Source organism: Mustelus asterias, chromosome 3, assembly GCF_964213995.1.
Source record: "Mustelus asterias chromosome 3, sMusAst1.hap1.1, whole genome shotgun sequence".
NCBI classification, from domain to species: Eukaryota; Metazoa; Chordata; class Chondrichthyes; order Carcharhiniformes; family Triakidae; genus Mustelus; species Mustelus asterias.
Window position 1 is genome coordinate 54,233,100 of NC_135803.1, and position 26,320 is coordinate 54,259,419.

A 26,320-nucleotide genomic window follows, 5' to 3' on the forward strand; every position below is an offset into this window, starting at 1 on the left:
GCTTTGTTTCATTTCATCTGTCTGAGTGTAGTCAAACCACTTACCTTTCCACACAGTTTCTTAGTAAAATTGATGAGGTTGAGAACAAAGGTGAAGGGACACTATCAAGGTTGAAAAAAATAGTTTATCAGTAACTAGCAATTTGTTGATGCCAAGCTTCAGTTTTAAACCCTTGAAAATTGTTGCTGAAAGGAGAGATTGAAGGAACCAACAGGTTTCACAGCAGTGAGGTGCTGAAGAAGGACAATTTAGAATGTGAACCAAAAATAAATCTTCTTTTCCCTACAATGGAGATGTCAGGAGCAACAGCATACAAGACATATAATTGGAACTTGGGAGGAACTATCAGAGGGATAGTGATGCAAATAGTAATTATAAATGAGAAAGAATAAAGATTGTGATATTGAGGGCAAGAGGTGAAAGAGCATTTTTCATATCAGCTGATAAGTTTCTTCTAGTGCATGACTTGACCAAGGTGTTACTAGAGCCATTCCAGAAATTGAAGCAATATTCCAATCTTGTACATATTTGGGCTTTAAGAGGAATGAAAAGTTGTTGGGGCACTCTTGAGGAAAGAGAATTTGGGGTGAAAGAAAAATCAAAACTTTTTGGGCTTAACTTCAGTCAAGGGGATGTGAGAGAGTCTAATTTAAGGTCAGAGGGAATTCTTAAATAGTCCCTTGGAGTTGAGGATGATTTGCTTCCACACTAAAAATAAGTTCTCAGGTGACTGAGGAATCCAATGCATGACCTACAGTCTCTGTCACAGGTGGGACAGATGGTTGTTGGAGGAGCGAGTGGGTGGGGTGTTCTGGCTGCCATGTGTCCTTTCACTGTCAGTGCTTGGTTTAAGTAATGAAACTCAAGGTGTTCCTCTCCTTCCCGGATACTTTTTCTCCACTAGGCAAGGTACGATATAAAGCTATGATATCAAGCCACTGGTCAGTGACCTCAATACTAATCTCAATGGCAACTGCCCCAGGCTGAACAGTACAATCAGGCTTCATGAGTCATCAATGGTGAGCATCTGGTGACCACTGGTGTTCTGCAACAGCAATGGGCTCAACATTGAGAATATATTCTTCAAACACACTCCAAAAATACATGGGGATCTCCACATGGTAAGACCCTGAACATGATTGATTATCTACACATCAGCAACAGATGGAAGACATTCAAGAGAACCAATGTGCCAAGCTACTAATGTAAGTCTCTGACCACCATCTTGTGTTAGGCAAAATCTACCTGAGGCTGAAGAATGCAACAACCACAAAGTCCCAAAGGCCGTGGACATGTTGGATAGATTCCAGCTGACCCTCTCCACAACATTCAAAGCACTAATGAAGTTGGGCAACAATGAAGATCAGTGGAAAATCACCAGTTCAGAAGCCACCATCGGACGGAGGAGAGAAACCAAGAAAGAACAATTGACCATTGACACAACTTGGAAATTGATTGGTGACAGAAAACTGGTGAAGTGCGAGAGGGATCTGGAAAAGAACACTGAACAAAAAGGAGAAGACAATGGGAAGAAGAGAAGACTGGATAAAGCCACGAAGCAGAGCTGCAGAATGGAGAGAGTTAAAATACAGGAAAGCAGAAGAAACAGCAAATTGAAATGACTCCAAGATGCTGTACAGAAACTGGTATTAAACATGTGAATATCCATTTACCGAATTAGGCAGCAATAGACATGATGATGATGATGATTCACGACTGTTTTGTTGTGACACTATAGTTCAGTACAAACACCAGTTCCCACTATTCCCTTCCAAATCCTCTCCCTCTCCAGAAACAACTTCCCAGCTCTTAAATACAAGCTTCAATGAGCATCACCTGTTTTCAATTCACTCTGAAGCTAGTCCTGGTTTCCTTCTAAAGTGACCTGCATTTCTATCATTGACAACATCACTGTAAAAGAAGGATAAGAATAGCGAGACATGATTGATGGATGAGGAAAAGTGGTGAGGTGGTTAAAACATTTTTGGGAGATCCTCAACCAACCTAACCCCAGCTTCCTGTTCAAGTTCAATGATAGCACCGCACCTCAATAGCTGAATGTCAGCCTGGGAGAAATTGCCAGATCAGGGGTCCAAAGAGCTATCAAGTGCCTGAAGAACAACAAGGCACCGGAAATAAATGAGATACCAGAAGAGTTATTGAAACATAACAAGTACGTCATTACAACAGAGCTCATGGACAGAGATCTGGACCACAGAGGATGTTCCAAATGACTGGCGGTTGAGGAGTAGTCATCAAGCTGCCAAAGAAGGTGAATCTCAGTGACTGCAACAACCAGAGGGGAAACATTGCTGTCAGTACTGACAAGGTCTTCAGATGAGTGCTGCTCAACAGATTGAAAGCAGAAGTAAACAGTACTCTTCATGAAAAGCAGGTAGTTTTAAGGGGTAGCTGATGGTGCAGCGAGCAGATCTCTCTGCTCAGAAATATCCTAGAACAGAGCCCAAAGTATTAGAAGCCACATGTTATCAACTTCACTGATTTCAAGAAGGCTTTCAATAGCATGCATCAGCAGTCACTCTAGTACATCGCATTCCGGTGTGGTACATTCACATTTTCAAAGCCATGACGCCAGCTGTTACTGCCAAGACCACCACAGGCTCCTTCAACTTCATCACAGGAATATGGCAAGCCTGCAAACTCTCCCCATTCCTTTTCCTCTTGGTTAGCAATTTCATCATGAGGAAGGTGATGGTGGGTGCAGACTTTGGCATTCTGTGGTAACATCATTGTTTGATGGACCTGGATTCACAGACAATATCACTCTGCTCACTGAGGAATCATGTGCATTCTGATGCCTGACCAACAGTCTTCAATAGCGGTGCCAAAGTTGATCTCTGCATTAGCTGCAAGAGGACCAAGATAGTGACGCAATCAAGATAATGGTGTCAACAAGGCCTTCCCATCACCATTGTGCAACAGAACTCTGAAGACATTGATCTTAGCTCAGAAGCAACATCTCCAGGGAGAGTGATTGACATCCACACAGGAATCAGCAAAGCAGCACTGGTAGTCCAATGACTCCACATGATCTGGACATCCAACACCAACAACACAGCCATGAAGCTGCCACTCTACTTGTCCATGCTAGTACCAACTGCGATCTATGCCAACAAAACATGGAACAGAACATCAACAATATCATGTACATTGGACATTTTTCACCAGCATTGCTGATATAAGATCCTGCACATCGCATGGAGAGACAACATCATCAAAGAAGTACTACAGAAAGCTGGTCAGAAGCACCTGTGGGACATGGTCATGAAAAGGTGATTTGATGGACATGTATTTTGCCTCCTGGATATACCAGATTGGCCGTAGAATGGACACCGCCAAATGAAAAAGACAATAGAGCTGGCCAAAGAAGACCTGATGAAGTACATATAAGGAGGACCTTTAATAGTGGGACACCATCTGGGCTGGATTGAAAAATATTGCAATGGATTGATGCTGGTGGCAGAGCCTTGCTGCACATTGACCTTCGCAGGACTGGAGGAATTAAGTCCAAGTAAGTGAAAATCCTCTGGTGTTCCAGTTACAATCATTACACTGCCCTATCCCTTCATCATCTTCCAAGGCTCTTCTGTACCATTTACAATTTGGTAATCAATATTTGGTAATCACAGATTACTGTGACAGAGTATTGTATATTCTCGGTATGATGTGCTCTGACATAAAATCCTGTAATTTAATAAAGCAGTTCTACATTTAACTTGCTTTGTTGATTGGTGTTCCACAGTGTTCTAACATGTAAGTGCTCAGTCTAACACACCAAGACACCTTCACATTTGCAGAATGTGCATAACTATATGCCCAGCTTAGCAAGATTAAATGGGACCCTAAATATTTTACATTATTCAATGGATTGGTGATTGCCTAATGTTTTTAACTGGCCAACCTAATGATCTAAATGCACATTGATGTGTTGGTATTTTCCAATACAAGCAAGAGAAGATGAAATAACTGGCCAGTGGGTAAGGGGATAGGGTGCGTAAGATCAGTGGGGAAGGGGATAGGAAGGGAAAGATAAATGGGTAAGGAGTCAGGATGGATAAAGGGAAGGGTGGCATCTTTGTGGAGTGGTGAGGTTGGGTTGGGTCGGTGGCAGTCAGTGTTGTCAAGTGCTGAGGTCAGGTCAGCTTGGGTCAGGGTGAGTCAGGGTGAGTCAGGGTGAGTCAGGGGTCGGAGAAATTGGGGGGAGGGCCCAGTTGTAGAGTCACCCAGGAGTTAAGATAGATTTTTTTCTGTCCAACCTTTCCTAGGTAACTGTCCAGGTCAGTAAGTCAGAACTATTCAAAATCTTTGACTCTAACTCAGTGTTGAGATATTTTCAGAGGGTCCCAGGAGCTGGGGAATTGCTGTTCAGAAGTTCATACTTCCTAGGCAATTCCCACAAGGTCATTGCTGTTGGGTCTTCCAAGGGGTCTAATGGTGCACCTTGGGAAATACATCCAGTCTCCAACTACCTGGAGATTAAAAGATCCGGGCCCATATTTCCTCCTATTTTTTTCTCGTACTTTTCTCACACACACAAAACTACTTCCATTCATCTGTTCCACACACTGACATACTCACAATTTTACAACTTTGACTGTCATCAGCATCATCTTATCAATGCCAGACGTAAGTAATAATGGAGGGGACTTGCTGCTCAGTCACTCTGTTTCATTTTGGACATTTCATTTAAAGTTATTGAAATCAGTGCAGAAGATCAAGGAATGTTAATTGAAAATTGCATTCAGAGCAACTCCAGTTTCTGCGATCTTTTGCGCTAATTTTAAAAAGTATGCTCAAAGCTGACCCCTCCATAAACTGATCATGTTCCCAGATTAAATTAATCACCATTGTGCATTCATCCTAATTGCACTCAAGATGCTCTTAACATCAATCTCCTTTTGGCACACAGACACTAATTGGTGTATTTTAAAACTTTTAAAATATATGTTTTTTTAAATTCTCTAAGAAACTGACTACTGTAAAACAATATACCTAGCAAGTGGTTCTGTATAGATTTTTAAAATCACTTTCAATTATTTAAAGTTGGGTTACTCACAAGTGGCGGATTGGATGGGCTTTAAGCCCATTTTCTGCTGCATTAATCAAACTCTGACAAGTTACCAGTCAAATATAGCAAGGTATTCTTATATTTTTACAGCAATTTTTCAAAAGTTATATTCTAAACTGCTGGCTGTGATTGCAATGATGTGTGGCAGCTTTTATATTCAACAATATGAAAATGGGTTTGAGCAGAAACTTGAGAAAAATAACAATTTCCCAAAACTAGCTCAAGCTGGGCTCAATTTACACTCAAGTCACCGATTGCGTCCAAAACAGAAACTCTCCTACACAAGTATTCATTAAATTCTGCATGGTAATTCAGCTGCTTATAATGACGATATCAGCAAAAAAATGCAAGGTGAGTGTTTAGCTGTCAGTCCTTTTTGGCCTCGCTAAAATGGAACAAAAATATTTAGTTATGCAACTGCATTTATACATTTATTTTTACAGCAAGACATTAATACTATGAGTATAGTGAGTGAACGGTGGAGATGGGAGCCTTTAAAATTCTAGGTAAGTAAAGTTATCCAAAAATCTGCCTTTGTTGTACCTAGCAAGCAAACTATTCTTTAAAAAAAAATTGCTTATCAGTAAGCCAATAGTAAGATTATTTTAAATAGAATCAATTATTTATCCTTTCTTTTTATGTGTTCAAAACTGAATTTTCCTATTGGCTGAGATACAAAAATACAGGACCAAACTTTCTTCAATATCCATGATCTTACCACTGCAGAAATTCTACATCACAGGAAAAAATCTACAGAGACAGAGCACCAAATTACAGTAATTTGACTGCAGGCTACTGCTTTTTGATATTTCAAATATTGTTAGCATTGCTAAACAGAAAAAAAAAAGAGATCTTGATTAATTTGTTAAATGGTTCCATGAGCATGAGCTGTCTATTTTTAACTGGAACTCAGGCATATATTCCCTTTAGCTTCAGTTTTTATTAATAAATGTGGCATAATTTTCATTTTTTGGAAGCATAATCAGTTTGATGAAATGATAAATGATACGATATGATACAATTTACATTACTTTTTCAAATATTAGAATGTTTTTATCCTATAAATATCCTCAGCTGCATCACCCAGTAGCTATAACCCAGTTTTGAAATATTCTGCCCAAAACAGTTTGGAATATTCCAGATATCCAGGCTCACCACAGCATAGAGCTCCCAGACTGCAGATGTAAACAGATAACATGTATTGAATGACAGAGTATCTGGACTACTAAATTAGCAAAGGTCAGTAAAACACTTCACGATGTGAAATCAATGTGAAATATCACTTGCACGAAGAAGGATTGGACAAACGTACATTGTATGAGAGTGTTGAAAAATATAAACTATCACAAAAAGCCACTCATCTAAAAGATTCTTCCATAAAAGGATTTTTAAATGCCCAATTTAACGCTTACCTGAATAAAGAATCTGAGACAGCCTGTTATCAACAATGTTATCAAAGTTGAACTATCATCTGGGGCTATTTCTTTTTCAATTGTATATAACCCAGAACCTGCCAGAGTTTTGAGCACCTTTAAATAGAAACTGGTGACAGCAGTGTCAATATTTTTATCTTTCCCTTTCACAATTAATGCTCATGTGATACTACAGAAGAGGCCTTCAAATAAGAACACTGTTTTCCCCCTATTCCTCCTGTTAGTTGAATACTATGAGATGTGTAAAAATGGAGAAGTTGAACTTAAGTAATTGTTCACTTTAAAAGATTGCTCTCATCAATCCTTAGGTTTTGCCTTTAATAGGTACTGTGTGCTCTAAGATAGGTCAATACCCATATTTATTTACCAAATCAATGGTTTCACATCACTGATGACATTTGGTGAACACTTCAATTGTTAAAATAGTTTGGAACTGGATGAGCTCAGTAAGGATAGCTTTCATTACAGGGAAGGAAATTCTGAAGGGCATGCATTGTGCAGTTCTCAATCACATGCAAATAATACTTACAAACAAAATACTCACAGGTATTATTTTTAGCATAATGGATATAGCACATTTCCATTTCCCATCTCATATGTAATTATAGAAGAAAGTTTCATATGTGACCCAGAGTAGTTCCCTCTACTTTAACAGGGTGCCAATGCATCAGACTGGATAACAGGTTCGGCTCTGCCATTTTAATGGTGGTGCATCATCAAGTTATAACATCTCCATTAAAATAGCTTGTGGAAGGAACAATGTTCAAGCACATCAAGAGTTAACTTGATAATATTGCTGATGGCAGAAGTTACAGAGGGACATAGATAGGATGCAAGACTGGGCGGACAAGTGGCAGATGGACTTCAACCCAGATAAATGCGTCGTGGTCCATTTTGGTAGGTCAAATGGGATGAAGGAGTACAATATAAAGGGAAAAACTCTTAGTACTGTAGAGGATCAGAAGGACCTTGGGATCCGGGTCCATAGGACTCTACAATCGGCCCCACAGGTGGAGGAGGTGGTTAAGAAGGCGTATGGTGTGCTGGCCTTTATCAATCGAGGGATTGAGTTTAGGAGTCCGGGGATAATGATGCAGCTATATAAGACCCTCGTCAGACCCCACTTGGAGTACTGTGCTCAGTTCTGGTCGCCTCACTATAGGAAGGATGTGGAAAAGATTGAAAGGGTGCAGAGAAGATTTACAAGGATGTTGCCTGGATTGAGGATAGGCTGAGGGAGCTCGGTCTTTTCTCCTTGGAGAGACGAAGGATGAGAGGAGACCTAATAGAGGTGTATAAGATGTTGAGAGGTGTAGATCGGGTGGACTCTCAGAGGCTTTTTCCCAGGGTGGAAATGTCTGCTACGAGAGGACACAGGTTTAGGGTGCTGGGGGGTAGGTACAGGGGAGATGTTAGGGGTAAGTTTTTCACACAGAGGGTGGTGGGTGAGTGGAATCAGCTGCCGTCAGTACTGGTGGAGGCGAACTCAATAGGGTCTTTTAAGAGACTCCTGGATGAGTACATGGAGCTTAATAGGATGGAGGGTTATCATAGAAATCATAGAAACCCTACAGTACAGAAAGAGGCCATTCGGCCCATCGAATCTGCACCGACCACAATCCCACCCAGGCCCTACCCCCACATATTTACCCTCTAATCCCTCTAACCTATACATCTCAGGACACTAAGGGCAATTTTTTTTTTAGCATGGCCAATCAACCTAACCCGCACATCTTTGGACTGTGGGAGGAAACCGGAGCACCCGGAGGAAACCCACGCAGACACGAGGAGAATGTGCAAACTCCACACAGACAGTGACCCAAGCCGGGAATCGAACCCAGGTCCCTGGAGCTGTGAAGCAGCAGTGCTAACCACTGTGCTACCGTGCCGCCCGTATAGGTAGGTCTAGAAGGTAGGGATGTGTTCGGCACAACTTGTGGGCCGAAGGGCCTGTTTGTGCTGTAGTTTTTCTATGTTTCTATGTTTCTACATCACGTCACTGAATTTCCATAGCCCACGGCCATTCAACCACCACATTTGCTGGTTCAATAGCTGGCAACATTCAAAAGAGATGTACATGGTAAATTCCAATCAGCGATCAGGAAGATATTCCTTTAAATTTATGCATTTTTAAAGCTTCCACGACAATAGAATAGCAATGAAATAACAACTTCATGTTGAATATAGAATAATAGATGTCTGGTAGTAATTTACCAGGTAATAATTCAATTGAATGATTCGGATGACATTTTAAACCATAAGCAGAATCCCCATATTGTATTACTGCCTGATAATGGTCAACTTCATAATATACAAGATACTAAACAAATTGGCACTGAAACACTAATGCACCTATTTATAAGTGGAAAGTGCCAGTTTGCGCGACTGAATAAATATAACAGAGAATAGTTCTTTCACTCATTCGTGAAATAACCACCTTTTAAATGCATAAAAGTATTAATGCCTTTGAACAAATTATTTTTTTATTTTATCACCATGTTACATATACATTTACTGGCACAGTGGTCAGCACTGCTGCCTCACAGCGCCAGGGACCCGGGTTCAATTCCCGGCTTGGGTCGCTGCCTGTGTGGAGTCTGTATGTTGTCCCTGTGTCTGTGTGGCTTTCCTCTGGGTGCTTCGGTTTCCTCCCACAGGCCAAAAGATGTGCAGGTTCGGTGAATTGGCCGTGCTAAATTCTCCCTCAGTGTACCTGAACAGGTGCTGGAGTGTGGCTACTCGGGGATTTTCACAGTAACTTCATTGCAGTGTGAATGTGAGCCTTCTTGTGACTAATAAATAAACTTTAACTTTTAACATTTTGCATTTATGAACTGCAGAACATTCAAATTCGACTCTGGTACCCAGCTACAAATTCAGCCAAGAATGATAAGTGACAAGCTTTCTCTGATTACAAATTAGTTTGGTCATTCTTAACCCAGTTCCTAGTGGACACGTACAGCTTGATGCTACCACAAGTTCATACTAATTTATAATCTCTCAAAGAATGTACAGTGTAACTCCTCTCCTTCACAGTCAATCTCCATGGTGCTGATCTCTTAAAGTTCCAGCCTGCCTGATGTATATCTCCTCCAGAATTTTATCTTTCACTCCCAGTCCATCCACTGTGTATTTCAGAATGCCATCCTTGGTCACCTTATCTATCCATTATATGCTGTGCACAAAATCATCTATAAGCATGGAATCAGATCCTACATGTACTCAATGCCTCTTGACTATGTCAATACCTCCTCCCTCTGATGAAGAGTCATCCAGACTCGAAACATTAGATCTGTTCTCTCTCCACAGATGCTGTCAGAGCTGCTGGGACTTTCCTGCACTTCCTGTTTTTGCCCCCTGTCTATTGTTCTTCAAGTTTCTACTGCTATTGCTATCCTCTTCAATTGTCAGTCCAACATTATGCCCTGATGCGTTTTAACTCCTCCCAGCTTAGTAAAACCAAAGCCACTGGATGGAATTTTCCCAACCCACCCACCACGGGAATCATAGCAGGCAGGGGCGGACCATGCAAAAGTCCGTTGACCTCGGGTGGGATTTTTCTAGGCTTGGGACGAGTGTGGCCGGAAAATCCCACTCACTGTCTTTGATTCGAGCAGCATTTCTAAATTGTTGCCCAAACTTTCACTTCAAGTTTCTGAAGCTGAGCTTTCTTTGTGCATCCAATGAACAAGAACGCCTTGTTTCATCTCCAACATATTGCCCACTCCAACTTTGTTCCCAAATTGCAGATGGACGCTGGTGGTTTCAGCATTTCTGGGTTTCATTCTTGAATGTTCCTTCTTTTACAAACTACAGCTAGTTTAAAATACTGTGGTGCAGATCCTTTCATGCATTTCTGTTTGGTCCATTCTCGCCTGGCTGCATTGGCCTCTCGAAATCCAGATCGTTACAGAATTTGTAACTGTATCTTCAAATCTTTCCATGGCCTTGCCCACTTCACATGATCTCTTCCTGACATACAGCTCTGCACGTCACTCATTCTTTATGGATTTCAGCAAGTTAAAAATACAACAATACTGTACTAAAACTATTGTAAATCACTGAGTCTAATAGTGCTTCATACACATGGGATAAAATTATCCTCCAATTCTCTCTGTAAGCAACAGACAGATCAACTGCTAAAATATTAATAATGATATAACAGCCTGTGCAGATGTCACACTTCAGAAATTATGCTTTAAAGTGTCAACAATATAAACAAAAAAGAAAAAACGGCTGTTGGTTTATTGTGCTCCTTCTGACCCGAAGACAGAAATTAATGAGCACATTCCAATCATCAAAATCAAACATCCTTCACAAACAGCAATTCAGGTCAAACAGACCAGAGTATGTGTTTATTTGCAAAAGTTAAATTTGATTGAAAGTTTTCATTTGTTTCCATGGTTTGCCACCCTGATTCTAGCCGAACCAAAACTGAAGATCAAGGATTTTAAAGCATAGGTGAGTTATAACCAAAAACATGCATTATGGGTAGAATGTTACGGATTAGAGTGATCAGCACTCGCCATCCCGAGAATTTAAACCTAACGTGCAACCATTGACTCTCAAACTCCCACTGCCATTTAACGTTTACTTCAGTGTTGACACTGGGCAGGACTTCCCTTGGGGGAAGTGGGGGGGTGGAGGGGGCAACTCTGAGGGGGGCCTTAAAGGTGAAGCCCACCTTCCTGCCCCAAGATAGGGAAAAATGCAAATATCACTATTCCACCCTCTCCACACCCACTCCCGCCAACTGAGGCTGGGTGGGATAAGGCCCTTAAGTGGCCACTTAATGCCCACTTAAAGGCATTAGTAGGTGAATGGGCGGGTTCCCTGCCCGAGACCCTGCCCGCCCAAGCGTGAAATTGCATCTGGGTTTGGGCAGGCAGGTTTCCAGGAGTAATTCCATCCATTCAATTATACACTCGCCCCCCCCATCCCCCACACTTCAGAACCCACCTTGTGGGGAGCGTAAAATTCTGTCCTATGCTTCTGTGACCCTTTACATTGGTTGAGCCTTCAATGTGACATGACCAGGCCTTTCCTGGTATGGGAAGGTTCCTCAAATTGCACTCGTGGGCATGTTTTAAAAGCTTTTTTTGTCTCAGAATGTATTCAGTTTACTCAGCAACTGGCGACAGCAATGAAACTACTCAGCAACTGGCTACAGCAGTGAAACTAGTAAATGTTGCAGTACAGTGTTTTTTGAACTCATTTTCAATTATTTTGAATCAGGTTACTCAGCTGGCAGACTGGACACCTTTATTAAAGTTGCTATTTTTGACAATAGATCTATTTTCAGCTATATTAATAAAGCTGCACTAGCTTACCACTCTCCAATATATCAAGGACGACATTTTAATGATAAGAAAAACAAAAGAAGCAATTACATTCCATTACATTGCCAAATTGTACCTGTTAATTGAAGATTTTGTGTTTGTGAATCTCCAAATTAACTTTAGTGGAAACTTGAAGTGTACCCTAACCACTGCAATTTAAAGGCAATTTTTGGACGCAATTTCTCAATTGTGGACAAAGCAGAAAGTCTCCCTCAAAGCTCTAAAGTGAAAAGTAAGCTGGAACACACAGGGCCATTCTGGCAGAAGAATAATACATTATTGGTTGAATTTTAATTGACATAAACAAGTGGGTTTGAGTCAGTTTGAACGTGTCTGAAATTGGCTTCCATCCTTAAAAGTGCCTCCAATCCATCCATCTTTGGCTTCAACTGAAACTGGATGGTTGGGGGAGGGGTGGGTGGGGGGGGGGGGGGGGGTGGGGGGGGAATGCCCAATCGGAGGAGGTAGCTTGCACCTGTAAATATGATGATTAAGCTGGGAGTCGCATTGCCTTGCAGCTTTTGGAAATGTAACTGCTGGTGGCTGCGTTTCATGAGCTTCAGGGAGTTTCCTCAAGGCAAGGATTAACGGATTCAAGAGGTAAGTGCCTTCACATCGACTCCCTGAATCCAGCTATTAGGCTCTGGAGCCTTCATGATTGGTCCTCCCGGAAGACAATAAGCAATAAGAACAGGAGTAGGCCAATCAGCTCTTTGAGCTTACTCCGCCATTTAATAAGATCATGTTTGATTTAACACTCACTGTCCGAATCGCGCTGCACAAGCCTGTGGGCGGGGCTTAACACGCCCGAAACTTGTAGCTCCGATCGGTGCCTCCAACTGCGCGTGCGCAGAAAGAAAATGATAGAATGCTGCTCCCCTGCCACATCCCTCCCGGGCCGGATAATGCCTCCCCCTGGCCACCATAGACATTGCCCCACCCCCACAACATTAGTGACCCTCTTATCCTCCCATCCCCTCCACCACCCAGACCGATTGCAGGCCCCTCACTGCTTCCCCCTACCGATCTCAGCAGAGTGATTCACCCTCCCCCTTCCCCCCCACCGGTCTCAGGCAAAGTGAGCCCCCCTCTCCCCTCCCCGGACCCTTCTGCACAAGGCCCCCATCTCCTTCTGACTCCGATGGCTGTAAGACAAATCCCTCTCTCTCCACTGTCCCCAATCATTGAGGCACTGATCCTCTCGCTCTCCCCCAACCCCCCTCCCCCCCACCCACACCTCGCCACCAGCATCAGCATACCAATTGCCTTCCCCTCAATGTTAACAAGTGGCAGTTCCATAAAAAGACCCAAGGATGGAAGGCAGGCAAGCAGTACAAGAAAAAATGACTACACAACCAGCCCCCTGATCTACTGAGTGTGACCTGGAGAGGCTGCTAGATACGGCAGAGGCGAGCCGACACATCCTCTTCCCCACCCCCCCTCTCCCCCCACATCAGGAGGATGCAGACCCAGGGAGGCTGATAGCAATGCGACCTGGGAGGCAGTCGCCACCTTGGTCAGTGCCAGGGCACTGGCCCCCAGAACTGGGAAGCAGTGCCGCAAGAAGGTCAATGACCTCATCCGGGCAGCAAGGGTGAGTGCTTAACCCCATCTAGCATCTTCCCCCAAATCTCCCCCAGATGCTCCCATCCCCAGAACCCTGCATGTTTCCAGCTCCTGACCCCCAAGCACCTTCCTATGCCCCCCAAAAGCACCACTGCGCTTGCCCTCTAAGGGCCACCATCTGGTACTCTGCAGGAGTCACACATCATTCCTTTCATGGCTTCTTCTGTCTCCACAGGAGAAGACCGACCGTAACACCAGACAGAGGGTGAAGACAGAGGGTGATGAACCAGGCCTACGGGTCCTCACTCTCTTTGGAGAGCGGACACTGGAGCTGTTCAGGGAAGGGGAGATGGGGGCTGTCAGTGACAGCATGGTCGGGCTGGAGTCAAGAAGTGAGCACCTGTCAATCCTCTACTCAATTTGAGGCAACTTCCCGGAGGCATGAGGTTTGGGTGCGAGGGGCAAGGTTTAAAGGAGATGTGTGAGGCATGTTTATTTACACAGAGAGGGTGGTGGGTGCCGGGGGAGGTCAAGGAGGCAGACATGAGAGTGACCTTTAAGGGGCATCTTTACAGCTGCGTGAATGGGATGGGAATAGAGGATATGGTCTCCAGAAGATAGGGGGTTACAATTCAGATGGGCAGCCTGGTCGCTGCAGGCTTGAAGGGCCGAAGGACCTGTTCCTGTGATGTAATCTTCTTTGTGCTTTGTTCTATGTTAAATGATGAAATGTGAATCACGTTTTTTGTATCCCGGGGTCCTCTCCCTCCTTTGCACTTCACCTTGTGTCCTGTGTTGCAGAGACAGGTCTGGATGCCCCGGGGCCATGTGGCATTTTGGCCCTCCTGTGGCTCCTGCCCATCCTGCTCCAGACAGCTCAGATGAGTCCCTGGAGGATATGGGTGAAGGGACCTCCGAGGGTGGCACCATTTTGGCATCAGCTTCCACCTCGCAGTTCACCATCCCAGATACTGACACATCGGTGGGTCCAATTAGTGGTGAGGCTTTTAGGTCACTCTCTGGTGAGCACGACACATCTGATAATATACATGGAGGAGGGAACATCTGAGGCCTCTGGCATGCAGGGACTCAGCTGGCCCCAGGCTACCTGTTGGGTCTCTCAGATCATTTCTCCCTCAGCTGCTGGGGATGCAGCAACAGAGCCAGGGAATACAGGAGGGGCTGACGGCCACACTGGACCAACTGCGAGGCTGTTGGGAGGAGTCCCAAAGCTTTCAGACAGGCCAGCTATTGCCTGTATTGCGTGCTTCCCAGGCCAACACTGCAAGGGTGGCGTCTGTGGTGGAAAGCCTGGGGCAGGGGTCCTCACCATGAGTGGCAGGCTCCAAGCGATGGCTGAGTCACCATGGGCCACAGCTTAGGGACTGAACAGGTTCTCGAGGTTCTGCAGCCCATGGCTGAGAGGCTCAAGAGCTTGCAGGAGACCCAGCGGGACAGCGCTGAAACACAACGGGCTACAGCAGCAGCCCTTGAGAACGTGGCCCTGTCACAGAGGGTACTTGCTGCGGCCATTGACAGGTGGCCCCCGACTCAGGTGACCATTGCAGAGGGCTCGACCACCATGGGTAGGACGCAGGTGGTTCTCCAGGACTGGCAGGGCCAGGTGATGCCAGAGCTTCTGGAACTCACTGCAGAAGCACCGTCGTCCCATGGAGTGACCCAGGGGCTCACAGGAACTCCAAGGGAGGAGGAAGGGCTCGAGCCCATGCCGGGGCCTTCCAGCCAGGAGACTGTGGCTGTGGCTACACCTTCTGACTCCCCCCTTCCCAAAACCAGGGCATCTCAGGGGCAGCGGGATGAAGAAGGTGTCGTGGAAACATCCTAGACACCTGGAAGCCGACCAGGGCCCTCATGGTCCAGGGCCTCCAGAGGACAGCTGCCACGTGCATCACAGGCAACGGGACGAGGTAGGGAGCTTGCCCCCTCTACCTCCAGTGACATTCTGGGGAGACACCGAGACATAGTGGTAGGCCACGTAAGGTTAGGAAGTTATAGTTGCACGAAGATGGCAGGGTGAAGGGCTGCACTAGTGAGGTAGCTCTTTAAACACCTTTCCGTTCACAAGTTTTTATGTTACAACTTATTATTTAAACACCTTTACTCTAATCATTAAATGTTTTTTCACCACCTGTGACCAATTTGTCTCAGATTTGTCTCAAATAGGAATCCTCTTCCATTGATGATCGTCGGAGGGATGCTTCATATTGATGTCAGTGGGGAGGCCCCTCAATGCTGTGTCACTGAGAAAAGGAAACCATTGGTTCCCCAGAACACACAAGCGATTCCCTCCCTTCTCCCACCTCACCCACCCCAGGGCCCTGTGTGGGAGTTTCAGATCCCTTAGCCACTACACAGATGTGGGCCCAGGTGCCAGCGTGCATGCGGAGCTCAGGTAGGAGTCAGACTAGTTTGCACCAGGGCATCATCATAATGGTGCTTAGTGAGTTGTCATCACCCTCCTGCCTGCCAAAGAAAGTTGCTAACACAGAGTACCCAGGCCCATCACTCTGGTGTGACAATGTTGCAGGAGATGTTGGGCGGCACGGTAGCACAATGGTTAGCACTGCTGCTTCACAGCTCCAGGGTCCTGGGTTCGATTCCCGGCTCGGGTCACTGTCTGTGTGGAGTTTGCACATTCTCCTCGTGTCTGCGTGGGTTTCCTCCGGGTGCTCCGGTTTCCTCCCACAGTCCAAAGATGTGCGGGTTAGGTTGATTGGCCAGGTTAAAAATTGCCCCTTAGAGTACTGTGATGCGTAGGTTAGTGGGATTAGCAGGTAAATATGTGGGGGTAGGGCCTGGGTGGGATTGTGGTCGGTGCAGACTCGATGGGCCGAATGGCCTCCTTCTGCACTGTAGGGTTTCTATGATTTCTATGAGATAGAGGACTTTGGGTTGGTAATGGAAATCACAGACACAAGCCCCTAGAAACTGAACAGCCTGGTGATCAGAGCCTCCCTAACCGTCCTCGCATGCCTCATTCGAGCTGCCAGCCCTCCAGCGCCTGGTTGGTGATGCTTGACATGCTACTCCTCTTCTTCCTCCTTCTCTTCCTCTTCCTCCTTTTGGGCAGCCTTCTCCCCAGCGATGCCCGGCTGGTAGGCCTCCACGTCCTCTTCCTCCAATCGGTCACCTCTCTGCTGTGCCAGGTTGTACAGGGCACAGCACACCACCACTATGCGGCAAGAAATCGGGGCCAGAGCGGTCCAGGCACCGGAATCACATTTTGAGGAACCCAATGCACCTCTTCACCATCGCACGGGTGGCTTCATGGACCTCATTATAGCGGGTCTCCGTCTCAGACACAGGCTTCCGCACAGGCGTCATCAGCCATGTCCGAAGCGGGAACCCACATCACCCACGAGCCACACCCCCAGCCTGGGCTCCTCCTCAAATGCCTCCGGGATGTCCAAGCTCCTGAGAATGAAGCTGTCGTGCACACTACCTGGATGTCTTGCGCAGACGTGCATAATGTTCATGTTATGGTCACACACGAGTTGGTCATTCAGGGAGTGGAACCCCTTTCTGTTGATGATTCTTCGTGGATTCTGCAAGGGAGCCTTGGGGACAATGTGGGTTGTGTTGATGGCCGCCTGTACATTAGGCACCCCCGCACTGGCCGTGAACCCTGCAGCCTGGGCTTCCTGATGGGCCTGGTTCAGGTTAAATACAGGGCTTCTATGACCTGCTTGGAACAGGTGCGCACAGCTGACTGGGAAATGGCACAGATATCTCCGCTTGGGGTCTGGAAGGAGCCAGCTGCATAAAAGTTCAGAGCGGCCGTCAATTTGACAGCCACCGAGAGTGGGTGCCCCCCTGCCCCGAGGTGCCAGGTCCTGCAACAGGTGGCACGGGCTTTGCACTGGCTCCTTTTGGAGGTGGAGACATCGGCAGCACACGGTGTCCGACATCTGTTCAAATGTGCACTTGTGCACGGAGCTGCCGGGGTCTCCGCTCCCTCCTTCTCCTGCACACCCCCCTCTGGGTGAATGGCAGCCATCTCCTGCCTCTGGTGGTTGTCCCCCTCTACTCCTGCAAGTGGTAAGGTCTGGGCTTCCTGTGCCTGCAATTCTTCCTCCTGCTCCTCCTCCTCAGCTCCAGCAGCAACCAAGAGAACAGCAAGATCAATCAGTTGCATTGCAAAAGCCAACTCGTCACTCTGAAGGGAGGGGGGTTGTGGTAAACCACTGTTAGCTTATTGCCTGTGTGTGTGACATGCCTGGACACGTCCCTGCCGGCCCTGCCCGGGACTCCTCCCCCTCCGGTCCAGGTATAAAGGCGACTGCTCCCCACCCCCCTGCCTCAGTCTGGACCAGTTCATCGGCATGGGTGTGCTCTAAGTCTTTTGCTAATAAAAGCCTATTTGTTCTTGCATACAAACTAGTCTTTGCTTGATTGATGGTGCATCAATTTTATGAGCAAAAGTTTTGGGATGGAGCAGATACTGAAACCCGACAAACTCGAATTGGACCCTCAAGCTGTAGGAGCCTCTAACAGCTTCGATCACTGGCTGCGCTGCTTCGAAACTTTCCTCACCTCCTCCTCCGTCATCTGGACCGAAACCGACAAGCTACACGTGCTCCACGCCCGGGTAAGCGATCAAGTATTCTCGATGATTAGAGACACTGAAAATTATAAGGATGCGATCGAACTTTTAAAAGGCCAGTACAACAAACAGTCTAATGAAATCTACACCAGACATCTTCTGGCTACTCGCAGACAACAGCCAGGAGAATCGGGTGATGAATTCCTGCGTGCGTTGCAAGCACTTGGCAGGGCCTACAACTGCAAGACCGTAACAGCCGCCCAAAACACTGAGGATTTAATTAGAGAGGCCTATGCCACGGGTATCAGGTCAAACTATATCCGACAACGACTGCTGGAACAGGGTGGGCTGAACCTACAAAAGACTGTGGCGCATGCCAACTCGTTAGAGGTGGCCTTCCATAATCTCGAGGTCTACACCCCCGACCACGGGGGCGCATCGTGGACACCGCGGCCACCGCCACCTCTGTACTCGGGAGTGCCGCAGGCCTACGCCACGCCACATCCCACCAATGACCCGACCGCTGCGGCAGTCTCCGGAGGCCCGAAGTGCTACTTCTGCGGCCTGGGGAAGCACCCCCGACAACGCTGCCCGGCAAAGGATGCGATGTGCTCCGGGTGTGGAAAGAAGGGCCATTATGTGAAGGTATGCAGAGCGAAATCGACCTCCAAGCCCAGTAGCGCTGTGTGCGACCCTCTTGGGCGCCGGTAGCCACGTGTGAGCCGTGCGGGCCAGCATCTTGGACGCCATCAGCCATGTGTGAGCCATGCGGGCCGCCACCTTGGACGCCATCAGCCGCATGTGAGCCGTGCAGGCCGCCACCTTGGACGCCATCAGCTGCGTGTGGGCCGTGCGGGCCGCCAGCTTGGACGCTGTCAGCCGCGTGCGATGACTCGCAAAATCCAACGGTGGCTTCGATTACGCTGGACCAATCCAGGCCTCACCAACTTGCCAGGTCCATGATGGACATCGAGGTAAATGGTCGCATTACAAACTGTTTATTTGACTGTAGGAGTACGGAGAGCTTTATTCACCCTAAAACAGTGAGTCGCTATGCCCTTTCAGTACTGCCAGTGAAGCAAACGATCTCCATGGCTTCAAAGTCCCACTCAGAGGATGTCCTTGGGTACTGCTTGGCGACCCTAACTGTACGGGGCACAATGTACAAACATTTCAGGCTCCTCGTGCTGCCACAACTCTGCACTGCCGTACTCCTGGGGCTAGATTTCCTGAGTCACCTTCAGAGCGTCACTATGGAGTATAATGGGCCTTTTCCTCCGCTCTCCGTTTGCAATCAGCAGTTCTTAGATCGCCCACCGTGCACCACCTGCAGCCTCTCGAACCTTAAAGTCGCCCCTCCCTCACTTTTTGAAAATCTCACCCCCGATTGCAAGCCCATCGCCACCAAGAGCAGACGGTACAGTGCTGGAGACAGAGCTTTTATCAGGTCCGAAATGCAATGGCTCCTAGGGGAGGGGATCATTGAGGCCAGTACCAGCCCCGGGAGAGCCCAAGTAGTAGTTGTTAAAACTGGGGAGAAACATCGCATGGTCATTGACTACAGTCAGACCATTAACCGATACATGCAGCTGGACGCATACCCCCTTCCCCGCATATTTGACATGGTTAATCAGATTGCTCAATATCGGGTGTTCTCCACCATCGACTTAAAATCTGCATACCACCAGTTCCCTATCCGCCTGGAGGACCGCCAATATACTGCCTTCGAGGCGGATGGCCGCCTCTATCACTTCCTTAGGGTCCCCTTCGGCGTCACCAACGGGGTCTCGGTTTTCCAGCGTGAGATGGACCGAATGGTAGACTAGAACGGGCTGCGGGCCACCTTCCTGTATCTGGATAACGTCACCATCTGCGGCCATGATCAGCAGGACCACGACGCCAACCTCCACAAATCCCTCCACACCGCCACACTCCTAAATCTGACCTATAAGGAGAAGTGCGTATTCCGCACACACCGCCTCGCCATCCTTGGTTGTGTTGTGGAAAACAGGGTCATCGGTTCCGATCCCGCCCGCTTGCGTCCCCTCCTGGAACTCCCCCTCCCCACCAGCCTCAAAGCACTGAGGAGATGCCTGGGCTTCTTCTCGTATTACACCCAGTGGGTCCCCAATTATGTGGATAAAGCCCGTCCGCTCATCAAATCCACCTCTTTTCCCCTGACGGCAGAGGCCCGTCTGGCCTTCGACCGCATCAAACCAGACATCGCGAAGGCCACGATGCATGCTGTAGACGAGTCCATCCTGTTCCAGGTGGAGAGCGATGCGTCTGACTTCGCCCGAGCCGCCACCCTTAACCAGGCGGGCAGACCCGTGGCCTTCTTCTCACAAACCCTCCAAGGCCCTGAAATTTGACACTCCTCTGTCGAAAAGGAGGCCCAAGCCATAGTGGAAGCTGTACAACACTGGCGCCACTACTTAGCTGGTAAACGATTCACCCTACTCACGGACCAACGGTCAGTTGCATTCATGTTTAATAACACACAGCGGGGCAAGATCAAAAATGATAAAATATTGAGGTGGAGAATCGAGCTCTACACCTACAGTTACGACATCTTATACCGGCCCGGGAAGCTCAATGAGCCCCCAGACGCCCCGTCCCGGGGAATATGTGCCAGCGCACAAATAGACCAATTGCAGACTCTCCACAATGACCTGTGCCACCCGGGGGTCACCAGGTTTTTTCACTTCATTAAAGCCCGTAACCTGCCCTACTCCATTGAGGAAGTCAGATCTATAACCAGACACTGCCAGGTCTGTGCAGAGTGCAAGCCGCACTTCTATCGGCCAGACAGAGCACACCTCATAAAAGCCACCCACCCTTTCGAACGCCTAAGCGTCGACTTCAAAGGCCCCCTCCCCTCTTCTGACCGCAACATATACTTCCTCAACGTCATTGACGAATATTCACGTTTCCCCTTCGCTATTCCCTGCCCGGATATGATCTCGGCCACGGTCGTCAGGGCCCTGCACAGCCTCTTCACCCTGCTCGGTTTCCCTAGCTATATCCATAGCGACCAGAGATCCTCCTTTATGAGTGATGAGCTGCGACAGTACCTGCTCTCCAAAGGCATAGCCTCGAGTAGGACCACCAGCTACAACCCTAGGGGGAACGGACAGTAGAGAGGGAGAACGCGACAGTCTGGAAGGCCGTTTTACTAGCTCGGAGATCTAAAGGTCTTCCAGTCACCCGCTGGCAAGAGGTCCTCCCTGATGCACTACACTCGATTAGATCACTCCTCTGCACAGCTACCAATGCTACCCCTCATGAAAGAATATTTGTTTTCCCCAGGAAGTCCTCCTCGGGGACCTCACTACCGTCATGGCTGACGTCCCCAGGCCCTGTCCTGCTCCGGAAGCACGTGAGGACCCATAATTCGGACCCCCTGGTCGAAAGGGTCCAACTCCTCCACGCCAACCCCCAATACGCCTATGTGGCGTACCCCGACGGGCGGGAGGACACGGTCTCTATTCGAGACCTGGCACCCGCAGCTGCCCCAGGGACCACTACGACCCACAACCCCACACCCCCAACCCCCAACGTTGTCCATGCAGCACCAGGGCCACAGCACGCTCCCCTAGCCCCCATATACAGCATGCCTGAGCCCCAGGAGCCGCCACCACGCACTCGACAATCTGAAGGGACTACAGACGACTCGAGTGACTACAACCTGGCGCCTGATCCAACACCGCGGCCACCTGAACCGATACCACAACCGGCACTACGGTGGTCGCAGCGGCAGATCAAGCCCCCAGAGAGGCTAAATTTGTAATTCTGTAAATATCGTTCCACCCAATTCACCCCCGCCGCACTCTTTTTTAAAAACAGGGGGTGAATGTGGTAAACCACTGTTAGCTTATTGCCTGTGTGTGTGACGTGCCTGGACACGTCCCTGCCGGCCCTGCCCGGGACTCCTCCCCCCCCTGGTCCAGGTATAAAGGTGACTGCTCTCCACCCCCCTGCCTCAGTCTGGACCAGTTCATCGGCATGGGTGTGCTCCAAGTCTTTTGCTAATAAAAGCCTATTTGTTCTTGCATACAAACTAGTCTTTGCTTGATTGATGGTTCATCAGGGGTGTAGGGGTGTGGTTGGAGATGGAAAGGAACACATGTACAGGTTAAGGAACGTTGCTTGCCCCTAGCCCATCAACAATCATTGACCATACTGCCCATTCCCCCATCCACATGCTCCCAACAATCACAGCTCCTTGAAAATTGCAGTGCAATTTGCAAGTGCTTTGTGCACATCCTTCAGCTGGCAGAGTGCTGAGTGAGCTAGGACCCAGCAGCATCTACAAAACCCGAGGTCAGTGCTGAGACTCGGGTCCGTACTACAAATCGAACATTTCTGGCGCGGTCCCAATAGCGGCCATTTTCAGGCCTTGGTAAAGGGGGAACCGGTGCGGAGGTGGGCGCGGGTCACACGAATCGCCTCACACCCGACTTTACCAAGTTTTTGCACCCGAAAATGGGCGCAACTTGATGGTGAAATCGGGTTCACTAAGTCTACTTTCCTGCCTCTCTCCATAACCCTTAATTCCCCTACTGATTAAAAACCTATCGATCTCGGCCTTGAAAATATTTGAGGACTTGGCCTCCACAGCTGCCAGCGATAAAGAATTCCAAAGATTCGCCACTCTTTGAGAGAAGAAATTGTTCCTCAAATCCGTCTGAAATGAACACCCCCTTATTCTGCACCTATGCCCTCTCATCCTACATTCTCCAATGCGTGGAAATTCCACCCAACATTTACTCTGTCTTAAGAATCTTCTGTATTTCAATCATATCACCTCTCATTCTTTTGAACCTCCTCTGTACTGCCTCCAATGATAATATATCTTTCATCCTTCCCCGAGTCCTCCCAATGCCCCAACAAACCCAATCTCCCCACCACCACGAGGCCCCAAATCCTGGCTTCCCTAGAAGACTCCAACCGACCTAGTCCGTGCTTGTCAGGGCACCACTATCAGGACAGGAAAACTCAGCCTAAGTGCTCCAACTTACCAGTAGTAACGCAGAGCAGATCCACCAACATTAACAATACGATCAGTGTAAAATACTCAACAACATTTGGACAGTTTAAAAAATGAATTTGATATTTCAAACGTTCTTAACTGACCTGTTGTATCGAGCACCGATCAAAAACGAATGGACATTCTCTCCAGAAGAGTGAGGTACTCGTTTCAGCCTGGGGTGAGAGAGAAAGATAAAAAGAGAAGTTGAGATCTGGGTTTGCCTGTGCAATGACAGCTGCATATTAATCAAAAAATTTTCTGACAAATCAAAAAGACTTTTTTTTTGCACAAAATAGACCCCTGGAGTCTTAATCATATAACAGGGGAATATACTTGAAACTGGATTGATTTCATCTTTAAAGAATGAATTCTTTGAAACACTGGCAACTGCAGATGCTTTTTAGTTCTTAAATGCTGGTACAAAAATTGTTCCATATTGTGAAAATAAAGCATACTTCCATGAGAACTACAATTTCATTTTGAAAATGCAATGACCAATCAAAAATTAATTAACCAAATGCTGGAATCAATCAAAAAAAAATTGCCATTGAGTATAAAGTACGTCTCATGAAACGAAAGTTCGCTTCCAACTTGAGTGGAATTGAATGCTGCAATTAAAGACATGTTTTACATCAAACTACATTACTGAAGCATGGAACATTATGGTTTGGAAGTGACAGTTCCATGAGCAACATAATAAACTGCAGCTAACGTAGGACTCAACAATAAAGGAGTTGTATTGTTGTTAAATATTAAAAGTGACAACACAACACTTTCCTCTTAAACTTTAACTCAATCTGTACAGAAACAAAGTCTGCTTTTGTAGTCTGGAAAATAGCTCTTAAAACCAATACATTTTTATTTGTTTAGTTTAATAAAACCTAACAAAGCTAAGTACGTTATCAGCAACAAATCAATTTTTGTTTAAAGGCTATTTACACTATGCACAATTGGACTCAAAAATTCTTCAGGGGCTGCACCATGGTGAAATAATGACAGTGCAGAACACCCAACCATTCAGCAGTTTGATTTACCATGGACCCCATCCTCAGTGATGGAGTCATTTGCATGGCCAAGGAAGGAAACCAGTGCTTGCGAGGCGATATCAGAGGCGCCTACACCTTGTCAGGCAGAACGGCCTATAAGCACTGCACTTGAGGGCATGTTCTAAAGGCTCTTCCAGGTCAAAGTCAAAAACGTTGTTGAGCCCTACAACTCTGGAATGAACCATTCAACATCTTTAGAAAAGTAATCGATCCTGTTCAGGGAAAGTTTGCCTTTCCATATTGGGAGGAACCAAGATGGTCAGATCACTTGTTCCATGACATCATCACACACACCGGCATACTCACAACATATAAATATATTACACTCAGCTTCCCCCTTTTAAAACATTCCAGTTACACTAGCTATACAGGTTTTTAAAAATTAAATAAATCTTTGTGAATATGCACATTTGGTAAAATAACAACCTATTTTCCTTCTAAACTCTATTATAAATCACATCCAATCACTGGTTTCTGAGGTCCTCTGATCTTCAGACATGTTAGGCTTTTGACCATTTGGTTTGGATCCGTTCAGTTCAGGACTTACAGAAGATTTTGAACACCTTCTGTATTTGCTTTCTTTCAATGCTTTTTTATATCTGTGGTTCTTAATCTCAGCAAGCCTAACAGCCTGAGTTTTCTGTGTATGTTTCTCACAATTACCTTTCATGTTGTTTAATTTTTCCTTCCTCTCTCAGCTCAATTACAGTTGCAATCTTTTGTTTGCCTTTACACAAAACTCTATATGCACTCTGAAATGAACAAGTGAACCATGGCCATGATTATAAAGGAGATTTTGGCAACTTATTTTTACAATTTTGGGAAATGGTACATTAGCTAACCAATTCCAGTTCATCATTTGCACCAGACCAAGAAACAAAATTATTTAAAGTTTACTTATTAATGTCACAAGTAGGCTTACACTGCAATAAAGTTACTGTGAAAATCCCTGGTCACCACACTCCGGTACCTGTTTGGGTATAGAACATAGACATAGAACAGTACAGCACAGTACAGGCCCTTCGGCCCACGATGTTGTGCCAAACCTTTTCGAAACCAAGATCAAGCTATCCCACTCCCTATCATTCTAGTGTGCTCCATGTGCCTATCCAATAACCGCTTGAAAGTTCCTAAAGTGTCTGACTCCACTATCACAGCAGGCAGTCCATTCCACACCCCAACCACTCTCCGAGCAAAAAACCTACCTCGTACATCCCTCCTATATCTTCCACCACGAACCTTATAGTTATGCCCCCGAGTAACAGCTACATCCACCCGAGGAAATAATCTCTGAACATCCACTCTATGTATCCCCCTCATCATCTTATAAACCTCTATTAAGTCGCCTCTTAACCTCCTCCGCTCTAAAGAGAAAAGCCCTAGCTCCCTCAACCTTTCCTCAAAAGACCTACACTCCAAACCAGGCAGCAACCTGGTAAATCTCCTTTGCACTCTTTCCAGTGCTTCCACATCCTTCTTATAGTGAGGTGACCAGAACTGCACACAATATTCCAAATGTGGTCTCACCAAAGTCCTGTACAGTTGCAACATAACACCACGGCTCTTAAACTCAAACCTCCTGTTAATAAACGCTAACACACTATAGGCCTTCTTCACGGCTCTATCCACTTGAGTGGCAACCTTCAGAGATCTGTGGATATGAACCCCAAGATCTCTCTGTTCCTCCACATTCCTCAGAACCCTACCTTTGACCCTGTAATCCGCATTCAAATTTGTCCTACCAAAATGAATCACCTCGCACTTATCAGGGTTAAACTCCATCTGCCATTTTTCGGCCCAGCTCTGCATCCTATCAATGTCTCATATACTGATATACTGAGTATATACGGGTGTACTGAGGGAGAATTTAGCATAGCCAATGCACCTAACCAGCATGTTTTTCAGACTGTGGGAGGAAACCGGAGCACCCAGAGGAAATCCACGCAGACACAGGGAGAACGTGCAGACTCTGCATAGACAGTGATCCAAGCTGTGAATTGAACCCAGGTCTCTGGCACTGTGAGGCAGCAGTGCTAACTACTGTGCCACCATTGAAACTCTGTCTCCTTTCAGATGGATTGTAAGTCTTCACCCTTCCCTTTTGAAAACCTAACCCTGGAATTCCCTCCAAAAGTCATTTTAACTCGGACTGCCTCAATGACTGCTGATCTTGCAGGGTTGCAATCTCATCTCCTGAGATGCCGTTCCCTTTATCTGAGCCTGTTCTCCGTCACATCACAGGCACAATTTC

At 46.7% G+C, this 26,320-nt stretch overlaps 1 protein-coding gene across 1 annotated transcript in view; it reads right to left on the reverse strand.

Moving 5' to 3' along the window:
* LOC144483952 (uncharacterized) overlaps positions 1-26,320 on the reverse strand; it is an 82,524-nt gene that overhangs the window by 17,091 nt on the left and 39,113 nt on the right. The window contains exon 4 of the mRNA XM_078202517.1: positions 23,128-23,196. Coding sequence (XP_078058643.1) covers positions 23,128-23,196 — 69 coding nt within the window. The remainder of the gene's footprint in view (positions 1-23,127; positions 23,197-26,320) is intronic.